The sequence below is a fragment of the Mus musculus genome, chromosome 14, assembly GCF_000001635.26.
Source record: "Mus musculus strain C57BL/6J chromosome 14, GRCm38.p6 C57BL/6J".
Taxonomy (NCBI): domain Eukaryota; kingdom Metazoa; phylum Chordata; class Mammalia; order Rodentia; family Muridae; genus Mus; species Mus musculus.
The window spans coordinates 20,918,139-20,937,540 of record NC_000080.6 but is presented as its reverse complement, the minus strand read 5'-3'; the positions used below and the strand labels follow the sequence as shown (position 1 = coordinate 20,937,540).

At 42.2% G+C, this 19,402-nt stretch overlaps 1 protein-coding gene across 2 annotated transcripts in view; it reads right to left on the bottom strand.

Annotated features, from left to right (window-relative positions):
* Positions 1-8,158, bottom strand: part of Vcl (vinculin) — a 104,294-nt gene extending 96,136 nt beyond the window's left edge. The window contains exon 1 of one of the 2 annotated variants that reach the window (XM_006518922.2): positions 7,853-8,158. In XM_006518922.2, the coding sequence (XP_006518985.1) occupies positions 7,853-8,020 (168 nt within the window). In that variant the 5' untranslated portion in view covers positions 8,021-8,158. The remainder of the gene's footprint in view (positions 1-7,852) is intronic. The other variant, NM_009502.5, reaches the window with a different exon arrangement.
* Positions 8,159-19,402: the final 11,244 nt, after the last annotated feature.

The following is a 19,402-nucleotide window of genomic DNA, read 5'->3' as shown; positions in this document are numbered from 1 at the left end:
ATCTTTAAGCAAACAGACAAGAAGTATTGTATTAATACCCAAGTGAGTCCTAGCTCCATAAAGGTATTTTCCCTAATGCCATCTTTCTTCATAACAATAATGGGGGTGGGGAGGGGTCAAACCAAAGTTACTACTGTTGACTCTTGCTGTGCCTATTTAGAATTAGCTCAATGCTATTTATATAACAGCTAACTTCCTACTTTGTAGATATAAACAAACATTTAAGTTAGGCTCCATTAAAATTACAAATATAGTTACAGAAATATACACAATTTCCAGAAACCTTCTGTAATCTCAGATACAGGAGTGCTAATTATCAGAATAAGGTTCACATCAGTCCCATTAAATACCCTTTGATCTGGGACAAAGTTTTTTAAAGGAAATTTCATGATCTCCCAAAGAATACATATAATTTTATTTCAAATATTACTTAGTTTTAATAGGGTTCAAGCTAAGCAATTACATATACATATACATATATGACTTTCCTAAAGCCTTAATCTGTTTTAAATACTTTAATAAAGTATCTTTATAAATACTTTATATACTTACTTAATAAAGTATTTAGAGGCTGATCTGCACCTACTCTTTAATTCCTGAGATAGAAAAGGGAGGGAAGAAGGAACGGGGAGTATGCTGAGGCTGGGGGTGAAGCTCCAATCCACATCACATCACCCCCCATGATGGTCATGCCAAAGCCAGACTCTGCAGACACTGCTGCCAGGCCCAGGACAAATGGAAATGTGTGACTAACACCATTCTTGCTGCTTCTAGTTCCAGGTGGAACTTTTCCACTGATACTTAACAACCATGATCTAAGCAGATGAGGAACAATGGAGGTATAAGACCAGAGCATCTGGAGTCAGAGAGCAAGAATCTAAGTCCAAGCTAACTATCTATAGGGAAACAGTGTTTCTCTAAAACACAGTTAATCTATAAAATAAGGACCTCACAACATCTACCCACAGGATTGTTGCAGGCTCACCAACATGAAAGTATTTCATAGGCACTTTGTGTTTTCTGAGCAAGCATCAGCTCTCCACTATTCATGTACAAAGCTGTCCTCGGAACTGTCCATCAGTAGCCCTAGGGTGAAGACAGATCTCCAGGGCTCACTGACAAGCCAGTCTAGCTGAACCTGTAAGCTCTGGCTCAATGAGAAACTCTGTCAAAAATTAAAGTGGAAAAGCAGCTGAGAAGGGCATGCCAGCCTCAACCTCTGGCCTCCAAAATAAAATACACACAGGCCAAGAACACACACACATGTGCAAATGCAGGCTTATACAAATGCACACACACACAAACACACACATATACCACGCACATACAGAAAAAAAAAATTTTATGAGGTATAAATGGCTATACAAATGTCCTTATTTACTTTATTAATGGTTCTGTTTGTTTTTTAAATTAAAAAATACAAAAACATTTTTTAAAAGATATTACCCACAGACCTATCACTCAGACGTTGTTACTGCCTGAACTGAGTGAGATAAACCTAACACAAACCAAAGGAAACTACAGCAAAACTAAGTTCAGATGTTAATACAGTAACTACAAGTGACAAAATTAATTACTGGTCTCTTTTAAAGAGCAAAGCAGACTTTCCCATCTATCCACCTAATGAGAAGACAATGCTATTGTCCCAAGAACTTATGATATGTGAGTGAGGCACATAAAAGTCAAGGCCACAGAAATAAATAAATATTTCATGAGTCCAAGTAATAGTTTCAACACATGACCTCAGATGCGAGGGGAGATGAAGCATCTGAATGAAGCCCCATCAATAAAACTGACATGGCTGTACTGGTCACATCAAAGACTCACTATAGGTCACTTCAATGAGAAAAGAAAAAGAAAAATTTGCATATGGTGCTATGAGATGGCCTAGGCCTCTGACTTTTCTACACTGATTGCTAAGCCCCACCCTTCTGAGAACTTGTGTCCCTCCTCTTTATTCCTGTTTCCCATCCATCCCTTTTCTACCTCCTCCTTTGCTTTACTAATGCACTGAATTTGCTTTTTGTGTTTGAAATGATTTCCATACAATGAACTATTATTTAGCAGCAACAGAGAGAGAGAGAGAGAAAGAAAGAGTGAGAGAATAAAGTTCTGAGACATACTACACTACTACACTATGGATAAACCCTGAAAAATAATATGCAAAGTGAAGAGAAGCCGGGGAGAGAAGCCACACACTGTCTGATTCCATTTATATGAAATGTCCAGAAGAGGCAAATCCAGGAGCTAGGAAAGGAAAAGAAAGGAAAGGAAAAGAAAGGAAAGGAAAGGAAAGGAAAGGAAAGGAAAGGAAAGGAAAGGAAAGGAAAGGAAAGGAAAGGGGTCATGCAGGTAAAAGGATACAGGAAACAATACAAGAGGAATGTAAATGGGCATCTGAGTTCTTTCTGAGTAGTCAAAACTGCTCTAAAAGAGGATAAATGTGTGGTGGACAAGAAAAGATTATAACAGAGGTTATAAATCATGTACACATAGAAATTATAAAGCCCATTATTATGTAAAATACATGCTAATAGAAATCTTAAATAAACTGTTCTAAAATTTGGTTGTAGTAATAGTACAACAATAATATTACAAAAAAGCAACTAACAGTATACATTAAATGAATGAACTGTATCATGTGGGAATTATATCAATAAAACTGTTCAAAAACATGGTCTTATTCAGGATCCTGGTCAGAAAACAAGACATAACCAGGCATGGTAGTGTATACCAGTAAGCACTTGGGAGGCAAAGGCAGGAAAATCACAAGTTCAAGTCTAACAAGAGATACAGAGAAACTTCTAAATCATCTAGAGAGCCACAATGAATCTCTGACTCAAAAAAAATCAAGCAAAAAAAAAATTGTTTTAAGTGGACCATGGGAGATAACTTCACAGTTAAACCTGTACAAGTGAGAGGCTCAGTAATTCAGACCCACTGAACCCACATAAATGCTAGATGGGTGTGGCAGCCTGCCTGTAATTCCAGCATTAGAAAGCAGGAGACAGGTGGTCCTCCAAGAAGCAATCTGGATTGCTTTGATTGAGAGACCCTAACTCAATAAATGAACAAGGTGGAAGAACAATTGAGGATGATTCTCAACGTCAATCTTGGACTACCGCATGAAAAGTCATATATACCCACACAGTATGAATACACACACACACACACACACACACACACACACACGAAATGGGGAAAGAGAAAACATCTTTTTAAATTTTCCAGCTGATCTCAAGTGTGGAACAAAAATGACAATTCAGGGACTGAAGAGATGGCTCAGCAGTTAAGAGCACTTACTGTCTACTTTCCTAGAGAGGACCCAGGTTCAAGTCCCAGCACCCATACAGCAGGTCAAAACTGTAATTCTGATGCCAGAAGATCTGACACCCTCATACATACATGTAAATAAACCATTGAGAGAGAGAGAAACAGACCTATGAACAGGTAGTAAAGCTACACTTTAGCCAGGTGGTGGTGGCACACACCTTTAATCCCAGAACACAGGAGGCAGTAGCAAGTGGATCTTTTAAGTTTAAGTCCAGTCTGGTCTACAGAGTGAGTACCAGAAAAGCCAGAGCTACAAACAAACCCTGTCTCAAAAAACAAAAACCAGATGCTAGATACAGTGACCAAACTACTATGTTTCGGATTACTATGGCTGGACATAGTGGCATACACCTTTAATTCCAGTTTGCATTGAGGAGAGAGAGGTAGGAAGAGCTCTGTGAGTTCCAAGTCAGGTAGATCTACATACACAGTAAGACCTTGTCCAAAAAAAAGATACCAGAACTCCAAATCCAAATGAGTCCTGCTCCCCCAAAAGCAGTTCAAATTGAAACTTGTTTTTTGAATGCTTAAAAATTCTGCACTTTTGCCTAAGTAGTTTCTTCCATTTGTAAGGCATTTATTCTCACAACTTTAGATGTTCCTATCCTCTGTCTTAAACGACCAGCTCACATGTTATATCTTCCATGAAGCCTCCAATTCTCCCATCAAGTCATCTCTCCTTCCTCTGAACTTGCAGTGATTTGCCACCTCTAACTTTCAATCTAATAGAACAACCACTCTATTCAGGATCATTCTTACTGTCTTAACATTCAAGGAGGATTTCAATAAATTTCTGTTTTATAAATGAATAACCATGTTCAACAAGTCAGAGTTTCATCTTCCTCCAATAAATTTAACTTCGGAAATATGCAGATGTCATTTAGACACCAGCTTCTTAAATGGTAGGTCATGATCTCATAGGGTCACAACCTGGAATGTGGGAAGGATAAATTATGTGACACTAGTAAAAGGCTCCTAAACTATGGCCATAAATCAAAATTGTTTCTGGCCACCTTCGCACATGCTGCATGGAACAACTTCATCATAACTATGAACCTGAACATATAACATGCATTTGCACTATGCATGGCCTTATCAGAAACACCTCCACTCAGATTCACAACTACCATCAGTGATAAACTGCAGTGTTTTTGCTGTGCACACACAGTTTTTTACACTTCTAGAAGTATAAATGTTTAATTACAGAAAAGCAAAGACGTCTAATATTTTCTTACCATCATTCCCAAGCATGTAAGTATCAAGTTAGAATGACCTTAGATTGTATTATATTCAGATGATTGATTTTTTTTAAAGATGCTGTCTAAGTTGCTGACAAGTTGCATAAAAAAAGAAAATCATTACATGGAATTCTGGCTTGGGAGAAGGACAAGATTTCCAACAATTTCTGAAATGGCCCTTATATGCAGTTTGTGCCACATATTTATGTGAAGCTAAGCCCTCAAAATTGCAGATTATAAAATCAAAATACTCATCAACGCTGAAAAACACTAAAGATGCTCTGTATCACTGAAGTGCCAAATATTCAGCCAAGAGTTAATTCTTGACACGCAAACAAACTAGCACAACTACCCCATTATACTAGGCAAATTTACTTGCATCTTTTATTAATGGTAAAGTTCTGTCCATACCAAAGAAATGTTTTAAAATAAACTTATAATTTATTGATAACTGTTTGTTTTATATGCCTATTTTATGTATCTATATAGCTAAGGATGAGTAAAAATTTCTCAAGCCAAAAGGAATCACAAGTAGAAATAGCTTAAGAAGCCGTGTCTTAGACCACAGATGCTATGCCAAGTAGATGGGCTTAATTTCACTCAAAATATACATTTTCTGGACCAAAGTAAGACTAATTTGGCATACATATATAAATCATCTGAGAGAAATTCCAGAAGAGAAGCACTGGAGCAAGGATATAGCCTCCTAAAGTAACCTGCAAGAAACATTCTGATTAGATGGATTCCAATATTTGCTCAAAACTTAGTTCCATTATTTTATAGACACGACATGAGTTTTGCAACCCTAGAGTTTTATTATCCAGTTACTATTATTTCTCTACTGTGTTTATAGTTAATTCCTTTTCTAGTCTTCGTGCAGCCTTATGAGCCTCCTAGCCTAACTTCACATGGTTCCTCTTCCTTTAACCCTCTATTTATTATTAACCAATCTGTGTGTCAACGCTGAAGACTGGAACTAGGGAAGAGGAAAAAAAGTTCCACTTACATTGTGTTTTCCTGACAGGAGTTAGGAACTTGAGATGTGTAGAGGATCCATACATTTATGAAAACAGTTGATGGGTCCTCAGGCCTCCCTAGAGCCCATGTTCTTCCTCACACACCATTCTTCCCTCCCACTCCCAACCAACTTGTGCATCTTATTAAATAAGACCTTCTGCTAAACTACCCATATACCATTCACTGGCTTCGAGTCTGATTTCTTTAACCTGCAATCAAGACAATCTACTTAGTGAAACCTGGTAGCACCTTTGTTTATGACTATTTATCAGCCCAATCCCCTCCACGGATTCAACTTTAAATACCTTTTATAGTTAGGAAGTATGCAACTACATGTATTTTTTTTCCATCTTATATCTGCCCTTGTTTCTTTTGTATGTCTCCTAACTATGACCATCATAACCACCTATGGAGCTACTTTAAAAAACAGAAAACCTTTACTCCTGGAGATCCTTCAGTAAGTCTGGGATGGGAACTGGAAACAGTCCTATCTACAAAGCCCCATTGGTGATTCTCATGCACACCCTGAGGGCCACTAATTCATTCCAATGCTCTTTATACAGCACACATTCAGTGCTTACTAATTCATGGCCTGGGAGCTCATAAATGACTTCTCTCTAAATAGCCTAACCAGATATCAACCAAGCCCTTGACTACACCAGCTGTGTTCCAAGTGCAACATGTGGGTTTAAGATTTCCTATCCTCAAGTGCTACATGGAGGGACACCATTACCTTGTCTCTTTACATTGTTTCCCATTTGTTGAAAAACCAGAGGCCTGGAATGCAGCCATGTCAGACAACACTACATAAGAATGTACTCTGGGGTCTAAGATTAAAATTAGCTACAAAGAGAACAAGAACAAGATAGACAGTCTGAATGAGTACACTGCTCCTACTCAATAGTTTCTTACTTAATCAGTACAGAAGAACAGAAATTTCAGTCCCTAGTTCCGCCCTCCCTTCTCTCCCTCCCTCCTCTCCCCTCCCCCTCCCCCTCCTACTTGCTGCCACAGGTCTCCTAAAATGCCTGAGACAGTCCCAGGCCCCTGAAGACCCAGGAAGTCATTTCATGCGTTAAAGTCCTATAATCCGATAAATAACACAAGCCCCACCCGACAGACAGTTACCTATCAACTACCCTGACACACCATTTACACAGCTTGGTTCGGAAAGCAGTATGAACTTTTTCCTGAGTTGTTCTTCACAGGGAACAGCAGTCTGAGTCACACCCAGCCTGGAGCAAGTGTGACATTAGCCAGGGTACAGTTACGAGACTAGTCTCTCTATCTCTTTTCCCATTTCAGAAGTGGGCTACAAAGATCGATAAATAGCTAGGGGCAGGCAGAAAAGTGTGGACTGGCAAAGAACGCCCTAGCCTTCCCCTCAGGCAGGGGCTGCAGATCCCAGATTCCACAGGCCTCTCACAGCAGCTCCATCTTGCTTCCTGCCAGAAGGAGGGGCAGAGGAGGAGGCCCCCCAAATCTGGAAAGGCCCCAGTGAAAGAAAGCCATTTGACAGCAGTAAAGATGGATAGACAGCTTCATGGAAGGAATAAAATGACGGCCATGGGGTCAGGCAGAGGGCAAGCAGGGCTCCTGGTTATGAATTACTGTCTAAAGGTGCTAAGAGTCCCCGGAGGTGTGAGCAAAATGCCCCGAAGGAAAGGAGGCGGCGACAGAGAGAGGAAGAAGCCAAGCAGTTGGGTAGAAGCGACAGACACCAGGATCCCAGGGGAGGGTTGGGCAGGTGGGTCTCAGGGGACAGAAGTATTAGAAAGGCGAGCAGCCCGGTGCAAATAAGAATCCTTGGAAGTTAGGGCAGGGAGACCATAAGAGAAACCACCCACAGGTTGGAGAGGAGAGGCCTAAAAAGGAGCTAAGAGCAAGGTACTCAACGCAAGTGACGCGAGCCTGCCCAGGGGAGGGACCGTGAGACAACCTAACGACCATTTCTTGGGCGCCTACTACGGGCACACACACCCTAGGCACTTCACAACTAAAAGCTCGCTGACTCTTCACAGCACAGCCCCAAGGCAGGATTTCTCACACAAGTGTCCCATTTTATAGATGAGGAAACTGAGGTCCCCGACAGGCTCAGTGGCTTGCTCAAGGTCACAGCCCAGAGAAATCGGCATTCGAAACCACGGCACCTGCCCTGGAGTCCACCCGACGCTCCAAGCGCCTGCGAATGCAAGCAGCGAGGCGGACCGGGACCCTGGGGACTTCTCCCGCCCGCGCTCCCGTCCCAGGCCCGGCGCGCTCACCCGGACGAGGTTGCTGACGGCCGCCTGCACGGCGGCTACGGGCGCGGTGAGGTCAGGAATGGCTTTGCCGTCCACCTCGCCCTCCTCGTGCATAATCACCAGGTGCGAGATCTGCTGCGCCACCGGCTCCAGGATGCTCTCGATCGTACGCGTGTGAAACACCGGCATCGCGGCGGCTAGCGGGGCGGCGTACCGCGGGCAACAGAAAACTGGGATCCGTAGGGCCGGGAGCCGGCGGCGAGTGACTGACTCGGAGCGGCGACTAGAGTCCGGGCTTCCCTCGGCGTAACTAGCCCCACAGGCGCCCCGCCCTCTCACGTCGCCGCGCCCAATGGTAACGCAACTCAGAGCCGGACTGTGGCTCCTATTGGTCTTACTTCGATAAGCTCCGCCCCCAAGGCAGAGCCGCTAAGGTCCCGCCCCGCCCCCATTCCCAAGGGAGGGGCCTGGGATTGGGGCTGCGCCGCAGGGATTGCGACCGGATTCCCGAACCCTCTCGCGGGGCGCTCCTTATAAGGGCATAGTGGGAGCGGAGCGAGCGACTGCACTGGACTGGCCCCGCCCCCAGGAGCCGCCTCCCGCCTCAGAGTGGCGGAGCTCCGCCCCTCCGCAGGATCACCTCAGTAGGGCGGGATATCCTCACCTCAGGCAGCGCCAGAGAGAGGGGACCTCGGCTTCCCCCGGTCTCCCCGCAGGGTGCTCCCCTTTACCGTCACCGGACGCAGTCAGAACACTGTTCCGTCACCTCCCAGTAATTCACGAGGAAGTAAAAAGATCCAGACAACAAAAACACACCGAGAAACATGAGTACCCATTGATTTGTACTATCTGCCCTCGGATAGTCACAGTTAAGTTTGGTGTGGCACTTTCTAGACCTCCGTGTACACGTTCACTTGCAAATACGTGTTTTCTAAATAAATAGGAACGTTTCCGTAGAACTAGAGACTTAATGAAATTTACCTGCTAATCTTTCGCTTTTGGTGAGTAGAAGTCTGTCTGCCACCTTCTGTTTTAGCGACTGGTATCCCATTTTTGCAAATCTACTTAGGTCTGGTTCCGTTGCTAAAATGTTTGCCTAGAATGTAAGAAGCCCTAGGTTTGATTCCCAGCACTACGCAAAATCAGCCTTGATAGAGTGGGCCCGTATACCAGCAGCACTAGGGAAGTGGATCAGGGGTTCAAGGTCATACTCCACTACAAAGAAAGTTTGAGGCCATCCTGGAGGGGTAGTCCTTTTGTGGTTGTGATGAGCATCTATTTGTAGTTACAACAGCACTCCAGAGGCAGGGTTAGGAGGATCATTTGAGGAAGGAGTTCCAAGCCAGTCTGAGCAACATGACAAGACCCCCATCTCAAAAAAAAAAAAAAAGTGAAATGAAAATTCAAAAGTGGATACTTTTTAACAAGTCTGTAAGTAGGGCCAAATTGCCCAATCCCCTCACCACATTTAAGACATCTGCATGTTTTCCTAACCTCAAGTTCTCTTGCCCAAGCTTCCTCATTCTGAGAGGAAACACATTCATTAATGCCTTCAAATGAAAGATCCTCAAGTCAAAGAAAAATGTTTCTCAGGATGTCACATTTTGCAGAAGGCCAAGCCACATGTTGTCTTACCCAGCTCTAAAGTTCTGTGTGTCTAGCAGTACATACCCCCGTTTCTGCTCTGTGGTTACCAAGTCTTGAACTTTCTCTTGAGGTGGGGATGAGCTCAGTTGGTAAAGAGCACTCGCCTACCATGCACAAAGCTTTAGTACTTGCCTACCATACACAAAGCTTTAGGTCAGCCTCTAGCATCACAAAACAAGGACATGGTGTTCATACACACCTATAATTTTGTCTGTCACCCAGGAGTTGGAGGCAAGAGGATTAGAAGAAGTTCAAGGTCCTCCTCGGCTACCTAGCAAGTTTGATGACAGCCTGGGCTGCTTGAGACACTGACTCAAAAACAAAACAAACAAAACCACCTTAATAAATAACCATGAATGCAGAGGCTCTGCCTCCAACTGAAACAAAGCTGTACAGGAGGGAGCTCATTTCTGTCTGCCTTTGATAAGAGCTTCCTGGGCCATTCAACGTCAGACTTCTTTCTCTGGAGTCTCTCAGTTCATCATTGTGTTTTGCTTATTACTTAATGACCTATCTCCTGGACAGAGGGATTTTGGGGTTAACTACAAACCTTCCCAGAACTTGGGAACCCCTCCACTCCACTAACTTGTAATTCTTCTCTTAGTTGCTAGGAAGAAAGAATCCAAGGCAGGTATTTCCCATAGGCCTCCTTCCTTAAGCCCATAGCAAACGAGTGATCTTCAAAAATAATTTACCCTCATTGACTCCATCCTTAAACATGCTGTGGCATTGCTACCGTTTTGGAATGGCTATCACCGTGCTTCATCCCTAGACACTGGAGGAAATATACCCTGAGGTTAGACCAAGGTAGGAAAGATGGCAATGATGACTGGGCCAAAGCAGGGAAATGGAGACTCAGCAGGGCCAAAAGAACAGGAGAACCAGCAGCTGAAAACCTATCCAAGACTCATGACCGAAGGCTCAAATGAATTATTTTTCTACATAACAGACTAGGAGACAATATTTGAAGGCAACAAGCACCAGCATGAAGTGCTTCTGAATGCAGGAACCTGTGCAACTGCACTGTTTGCATACCAAATGGGCAGGCTGGGTTGCATAGGCAATAATAGTCTGACCATTACTGACTCTTTAATAAGTCAATAGTGAGCCTGGTGGTGATGGTGCACATCTTTGATCTCAGCACTTCAGAGACAGAAGCAGGTAGATCTCTGTGAGTTCAAGGCCAGCCTAGTCTACAGATCAAGTTCCATGACAGCCAAAGCTACACAGAGAAACCCTGTCTCAAAAAAAAAAAAAAAAAAAAAAAAAAATCAAACAAACAAACGAACAAAAAAGTCAATAGCTCCCAAGAAACACACCTCGTTATGGAAATTCATCAAAATTAATATAAAGGGGCTAGACAAATGACTAAGTGATTAAAGGCACTAACTGCTCTTCCCAAGGACCCAGCCCCCACCTAGCAGCTCATTGTCATGCATAACTCCAGTTCCAGAGACTCCAATGGCCACTTCTGGTTTTTGTAGGCACTGAATGCAAGTAGTACATTGCATGCAAGTGGTATACATGCAGGCAAAACACTCATATACATAAAACAATAAAATAAGCTAAAAAACACTAATGTAAAAAAAAAACATTGTCCAGTTCTACAACATGGTGTAGTGGTTTAAATGTAGTGGTTTATATTTGAATAATGAGTCCCCAGTTGATGGAACTGTTTGGGAAGGATTAGGAGATACGGCCTTGTTGGAAAAGGTGTGTAACTGGCTTTAAGGTTTCAAAGGTCTGTGCCATTCCCAGTTAGTGTTCTTTCAGCCCCCAAGCCCTGTCAGCTTCTCCCTCTAGGTAGCCAGGCCCATTGTCCACTGGGCTGGAAGGAGGGAAGCTTAACCAGGCACAGATGGGTGCTGTGCAGGATCTTGTTCAGTGATAAGTTGAGTTCAATAAACACAGCTTCAGAGAACTGATTCTTTTGTTGGGGGGAGAACGGGGTATTTATGGCTCTGAGGAGGTGGTTAGGGTCTCAGGGACAACATATGGCCAGGACAGGGGTGTTGGAAAATGCTTCATCTACAAGGTGCAGGGTGAGGAGACCTTATAAGGTCAAACAAGCAGTGAAGCCTGATAACTGTCAGGGTAATAACTTCTTAAAGAGTTGATGGTGGGAGAGCCAACTTTATAGCATCGGGTTGGAAGTGGGGAGGTAGCCAGCTCCTGCCATCCCCATCCGAGGTATCTCTCCATCTTCACATGCATCCTCTAACATCTTCCTTGATACTTGTTAATACGTGTTAACACTGACACCTTCCAGAGTCTGGGCCCAGACCAATCTTACTACTTTCTACTTCCTAACCTCCACATACATGACATACAGATGGGTTAAATAACACAAAAAGCAAAGAACTCAGAAGCATTGCTATTCAAAGTAATCCTAGCTTTACAGTTTGACCAAGAGACAGATCTCATAAGTGGCTTTTCTTCTCTCTGAACTATAAATAAAATAATGCCACAACCTTCATAGGCTTTGTGTAAAAATCAGTGAAAGAATGTGTATAAAGAGTTCAGGAGGGCAGAAGATGTGTCTCAGTTGGCAGAGTGCTTGCCTAGCATACATGAGATCCTGAGTTGGACCTAGAATACCAAGTATGATGGTCCATGCCTGTAATCCCAGAAAGCTGGAGATGGCAGTAGGAGGATCAGAAAGTCAAAGTCGTCTTCTACAATATAGTGAGTTCAAGGCCAGCCTGGAAACATAAGATACAGTCTAAAAACAAACAACAAAAAGTCCAGGGAAAGAGAGCAATGACAAATATGTATAATATTCAGAGCCTCCAAAACTTCCTGGTAGTGTCTGTCTTTGAGAGTTTTGTCCCAACATTTCCACCTAGAGCTTTCTATTTTGATATAAATCTTGTGAATTATGGTAAGCAAAATTCTAAAATACCTTCCATTCCCAAGAATAAAGCTGGTCCTAAAGACTGTACGCTGCTCAAATTCCAGGTAGGAGATGCCCATCGGCCTATGGATACGAAAGGATCTGAGGGGCAGTGGGATGAATCATGTTTGCTTAGGCAGGCCATGGAGCAGACATTCCAGAATGAGAAAGTCTGAAGGAGGGCCATATTCCAGGTCAGTGCTTAAGTTAGTCAGACTGAAGAAAGTGTTCATGCAACTCAAAGATAAAGATGCAAAAGTAAATTTCCACAAGATTATAACCTTCAGACATTAAAGCCTGTGCGGCATCTGCTCTTGATTGTGGCGAGCTCAACTGACTCTCTACTCTATGATTAGTCTGAAGGCCACTAATGACGGGGAACAGTGTCAGATATGCTAGATTTTATCAATTGTAAGTTATAAATAATAGGAAAGCTCTTGATAGCAGCAATTATTTATTCTATACCTCTCTGTGGCATAAGAAACGTTCTGTCCTTTGAAGGCCATAACAATTGTGAGGACGGTGGAAAAAGGAAGTGTAACTTTCATGTACAGGTTGAAAAGTTGAGACACAGCAGCGATCAGCTGTGAATACAGTTTGTGGAAGTTTTGGTCAAGGCTAGATTCTATATTTAGTCAAGACATTCAGTTTCTAAGTTCTTGTACTTAGCTCGAGATTAGATTTTGGGCTGTTCTATGTCAACTATGTGTCTAAGGCTTATACTTAGATGCTTCCAGTAGAATAATATAGTTTGTGCACAAATGAGTCAATGTACAATTTAACACATAAACACTCATACATACTGATTAATACTCCCACCTTACCTCAGATGAGCCTCCTTTCTCCATCTAGACCACCCCACATTACCAAACCCTTTCCCCCCAAAACCACTAGTGGCTTGGTTAGTAACTTTTCTTTCCCCTCATAACTGTTGACTCATACAGTATGCCCCACCCTCCATCCCCACCCAAACCACAAATGTCCGCTATGAAAATAATGTGGCCTTTTCTTTTCTTGACCATTTCTTTTTAAATTAGTCATACATTTAAGTCATTTTCAATGTTATGTTTTACAATTTTCACACCTTTTAATTGGACTTCAGTCTTATTTTTTAGGATTTATTTTCATTGTTACATGTGTGCATGTATGTGTACCTGTGTGTGGGTATGTGCATGAGTGTAAATGACTATGTCATTCAGAAGAGATGATTAGATGCCCTGGAGCTGAAGTTACAGGAGGTTATAAGCTGCCAGACTTGAGTGTTGGGAATCAAACAGTTATCTTCTGAAAGAGCAGTACACGCTCTTAAACTCCGAGTCATCTCCCCAACCTCTACACTTAAATAATATGTATCAAATGAAGAAACTATAAAGTCGTTGATTAACATAATGTAAAAATCCAGTTCCTAGAACCAACTAGTATTGACATTTAAGTTTATTCTCTTTTAGTCGTTCTTCTCTTCATATGTTTTGTTTATGCTCAAATTTTTATATTTACATATTTTCTCACTGAAATGATCTATATACCATAAAATCTAGTCCTTAAAATTATAATATTCGAGGAAGAGGCAGGTGGATTTCTGAGTTCGAAGCTAGCCTGGTCTACAAAGTGAGTTCCAGGACAGCCAGGGCTAAAGAGAGAAACCCTGTCTTGAAAAAAACAAAACAAAAACAAAAAGCAAAAAATAGTATAATATTCAATTTTCATTTCTGCTGTCTTCATCTTAACATTATGATATCAAGAACAATCCACAAGATTGAATAGTTTTCAGATCTCCATATTGTCATTTTATTTCATTATTTATTTACTTATTTACTTTACATTCCAATATCAACCCCCATCCTCCCAGTCCCTCTCCCCCAGCTTCTTCCCCTAGTCACTCTTCCCCTTCTCCTCTGAGAAGGGGGAGGACCCTTGGGTATCACTCCACCCTGGTACATCAAGTCACTGCAGGGCTAGACACATCTTCTCCCACTGAGGCCAGACAAGTTGGCCCAGTTAGGGAAATGGGATCCACAGGCAGGCAACAGATTCAGGGACAGCCTCCGCTCCAGTTGTTGGGGAACCCACATGAAGACCCACATCTGCTACATATGTGAGGTGGGGAGGTCCAGCCCATACTTGCTCTCCAGTCTCTGGGAGCCCTCAAGGGTTCAGGTTAGTTGACTCTGTTAGTCTTTTTGTTGAGTGCCTGTCCTCTTCAGGTCTCTCAACCCTTCCCCCGAAGTCTTCCATAAGACCTCCCAAGCTCCATCTAATGTTTGGCTGTGTGTCTCTGCATCTGTTTTGGTCAGCCATTGGGTAGAGCCTCTCAGAGGACAGTTATGCTAGGATCCTGCCTGTAAGCATAACAGAGTATCATTAATAGTGTCGGGGATTGGTTCTTGCCCGTGGGATGGGTCTCAAGTTTTGCCAGTCATTTGGTTGGCCATTCCCTCACAAATGGAGTCTCTGCTCCATTTGTCCCTGCACATCTTGTAGGCAGGACACAGATTGGGTCAAAGGTTTTTGGGTGGGTTGTTGTCCTTATCCCTTCACTGGGAGTCCTGTCTGGCTACAGGCAGTGGCCACTTCCAGATCCCTATCCCCCACTACTAGGAGTCTCAGCTACAGTCACCCTCACAGACTCCCTGGGGCCTTCCCCTGTCCCAGGTCTCTGGGATGTCCTAGAGATGTTCCCACCTGGCCACCACGGATTTCTGTTCTCTCTTCTCTGCTCTCCTTATGCCTGATTTGTTACCACATATCCCCATACATTTTTTTGAGACAGGGTCTCATATAAAGCAGGATGACCACAGCATCAATACATAGTTGGGGATGACCTTGAATTTCTTTTTCTTTTTTTAAAAAAAGTATTTATTTAATGTATATGAGTACACTGTGGCTGTACAGATGGTTGTGAGCCGTGGTTGTTAGGAATTGAAATTTTTTAGGACCTCTGCTCGCTCTGATCAACCCCACTCTCTCAGTTCCTGCTTGCTCTGGCCCAAAGATTTATTTATTATTATACATAAGTACACTGTAGCTGTCTTCAAATGCCCTAGAAGAGGGAATCAGATCTCATTATGGGTGGTTGTGAACCACCATGTGGTTGCTGGGAATTGAACTTGGGACCTTTAAGAGCAGTCAGTGCTCTTACCTGCTGAGCCATATCACCAGCTCCAACCTTGGATTTCTTAATTTCTCCATCTACCTCTCGAGTGCTGGAATTACAGGAAATCACTACCACATTTAACTTAAAATTTTGATTTTTTTTATAACCAATAACATTCAAAGTATGTAAAATTTAATTATTTAACTAGTTATCTATTGTTGGACTTTTTATTTTCTCTAGCCTTCTACTATTCTAAATAATATTCTTAAAAATATTTAAAGTTTGGACTGGAGAGATGACTCAATGGTTATGAGCATTGGCTGCTCTTGCAGACCCAGGTTCAATACCCAGCACCCACCTGGTGACTCACAACCTTCTATAACTCCATTTCTAGGATCTCATGCCTTTTTCTGGCATCCACAAGAATCAGACACACATTTGATACATAGATATATATGCAGGCAAAACACCCTTACACATTTTGAAATGTAAATTTTTTATTTTTTAAAGGCTTAGAAGTGTTAATTAACACATTTATTGCTATTGTGAGAGGGACAAACTGTGTTGGCTGTCTTCTCAGAGGAAATTCTCTGTTTGATCTTATGGTACCTAGTATTGTTTAGAGGTGTACTAGTTGTTTGCTTTTGTATATAAAAATCAGCCCTAAACAAGATTTCTCTGTAATTCCTGTACTTCAGGAATTTGCAAATGGATTGATTGGGTTGTCCTTAGAACCTGTCATGATATTGGACATAAACAGTATTTGTCCAATGACAGTATGTGTTCCAGTGCCAGGAACACAGCTCCACACCACATCCACAATTGCCTGTATTCCTTTCAAAGCCTTCCACCTAGGCAAAAGTGAGATTTGTGGCTTTGACAGAGAAATTAATTTCAGAGCAAGGCAGATACAAAGCATAAATTGAGTTTAACTAAAAATGGAAATGAAGGCTCTTTAAGAGAGTGCAAAGCACACCTAATAGAACAATATGAATTTCTCTATGAGAGTCTACCAATAAGGTTTCCTTACAGTGGGTATATATGTGATATTAGAAGACCCTCGAGTTACATCTCTAACAGCTGATAATAAACCACTTTTAGAACTTTTAAAAGATTATTTTTTAAAAATTATGTGTATATGTGTTTGTATTTCTGTGGGTATGTGTACCACATATTCTTGAAGGCTGGAGAGTTTCAGATCCCCTGTAACTGAAGTTATATGTGGTTGTGAGCCTCCTGGTGTGGGTGGGTGTTGGCAACTTAACCCAGCCCCTCTGCAAGAGTAACGAGCTATTGAGCCATTTCACCAGCATCCCCACCACCACCTTTACTTTAGAGACAAGGTATCACTATGACCTAGTTACCCTGGAACTTGCTGTGTAGAGCAGGCTGGCCTTGAAAACACAGAGATCTTATGCCTTCTGCCTCATAACTGCTTCGACTAAAGTCATGCATCACTACATCTGGACCAAAATATTTATTCCTGTCCTACATATATACGTATTTATCTGAATTTATGTATGTTCAGCATGTATGCCTGGTGCCTTTAGAAGCCAGAAGGATCCCCTGAAACTGAAGTGATTGATGGTTGTGAGCTGCTGTGTAAGTGCTGAGAACTGAACCCATATCATCTGCAAGAACAGCAAGCACTCTTAACCCCTAACCCATCTCTCTAGCCCCTCTTCTTAACATTGCCACATACATATTTTAAGACTTTTTCTTAGTAAACAAAGTTGTAAGATGGATTTATGAGGAACATCTCATAAATCTAGGGAAGACTGAAGTCTGAAGGGGTTAGGAATATAAAGATATATATCATTTTAACTATAGGAAAGCACAGCCTAATTACTGTCCTTGGTATCCTTAATTAAAGATGTCTTTGGAAAGACATTGTTTGGCCCTATGTAAGCACAATTTGTTTATTGCCTTGGACAAGATGTTTTTTGAAAAATATGTCTTCATTCTGTGGGCTAGTAGGTCCTTATCAGTAATCTGAAGTGTTCTGCCTTTCTCAACAGTAAAGTGGATCAAGACCCTCACCCAGCCTTTTCTTACCTTACTGCCATAGTTCCCCCTCTTCCTACCCTGCCTCAGAGAAATCTCCAATGCCTTTCCACGTATATGTCTTATACCTGGCTTGGGGAAGCTAGAAGAACTGAAAGCCTGAACAAATGGAAACTTTCTTTAATTATGTAAATATGTTAAAGATGCATTTATTATACCTAATTATGTGTATCTGAGTCCAGGTACCCACAAAGGCTGTGGTCTGGAGATAGAGATACAAGCAGTTATGAACCACCTGATACAATAGCTGGAAACAGAACTCAGGTCCTCTGAAGGGGCAGTGTCTTAGTTAGGGTTTTACTGCTGTGAACAGACACCATGACCAAGGCAAGTCTTATAAAAAACAACATTTAATTGGGGCTGGCTTACAGGTTCAGAGGTTCAGTCCATTATCATCAAGGTGAGAGCATGGCAGTATCCAGGCAGGCATGGCACAGGAGGAGCTGAGAGTTTTATGTCTTCATCCAAAGGCTGCTAGTGGAAGACTGACTTCCAGGCAACTAGGGTGAGGATCTTATACCCACACCCACAGTGACACACCCATTCCAACCAGGTCACACCTATTCCAACAAGGCCACACCTTCAGATGGTGTCACTCCCTGGTCCAAGGATATACAAACCATCACAGGCAGTATGTGCTCATAACCATTGATCCACCTCCTCAGCCCGTGCTTTCCCCATTTCTTTTTTTTTTTTTTTTAAAGATTTATTTATTGATTATATGTAAGTACACTGTAGCTGTCTTCAGACACTCCAGAAGATGGAGTCAAATCTCGTTACAGATGGTTGTGAACCACCATGTGGTTGCTGGGATTTGAACTCCGGACCTTCGGAAGAGCAGTCGGGTGCTCTTACCCACTGAGCCATCTCACCAGCCCTCCCCATTTCTTTATGGTCCCTCCACATAGCCTGAAGCACAGGCACTTGTAGCAAGCCAGATTTATTACATGGGACTCAAAATTCCAAAACCACATCTCCATATAGATCAGAGCTAGGCAAATGCTACATCACCTTTTCTAGAAAAATGTTGCAAGCCCTAGTCATGCTTATGTCTGCTCCGAATTCCAGGAGAGGAGACATACACCCCCACTCCTTGATGAGAAAGTATTAATTCCACAGCATAAGAAGTGTATTTTGAAAGGACAACCTGTAGCAGAAAACAAATATGCTTTTAAAAAGGGGGGGAAGCAGACCCCAACCCAACTCTAATGAATTAATTAATGTGTCTATATACACTACTAGATATGCACTCAACATTTTTCTTCCTTTTCAAAACCTGGCAAAGTATACTAAATTACTCAGGTTCCTCTGCATGCAAGGTAGCCAAGTGACAAATTCTACCCAATTAAGCTAAGACCAAAGCTAAGCAAAGCTTTAGCTCTCCTAGGATAGTTACGTGCGGATTCCTGGTGCACAGGGACAGAACTCCACGTGCTTTCTTTCCCTTCAGTGGATGGTGTTAGAATGGAGAGCGTCTGGATCATTGACTCCAAGGCCAGCTTGGTCTGCAGAGCGACTTCCAGGACAGCCAGGGCTGTAGAGAAACTCCGCCAAAGAAGAAAAAAAGTGGATTGAGAGCATCTGCATTTGATGTTTGGGATGGAATGCCTGGGGTTTAGTGAAACACCATAAGGAACTTAAACGTGAAGGCAGGGAAAGAGGGAAGGAGAGATTTTTCAAATGCTGGGGCAGGAGACATGGGGGCAGGCAGTGGAAAGGGAGTAATGAAAACAAAATATAGTCACATGTACCCTGACAAATAAATTAACAAACAAAATAAAAATGTCAACCAACTCTTGACAAAAAATGATCCTTCATGTCTTGTAGTATCAAATATTTTGGCCAAAATTTATTTTTTATGTAAAATTAACAA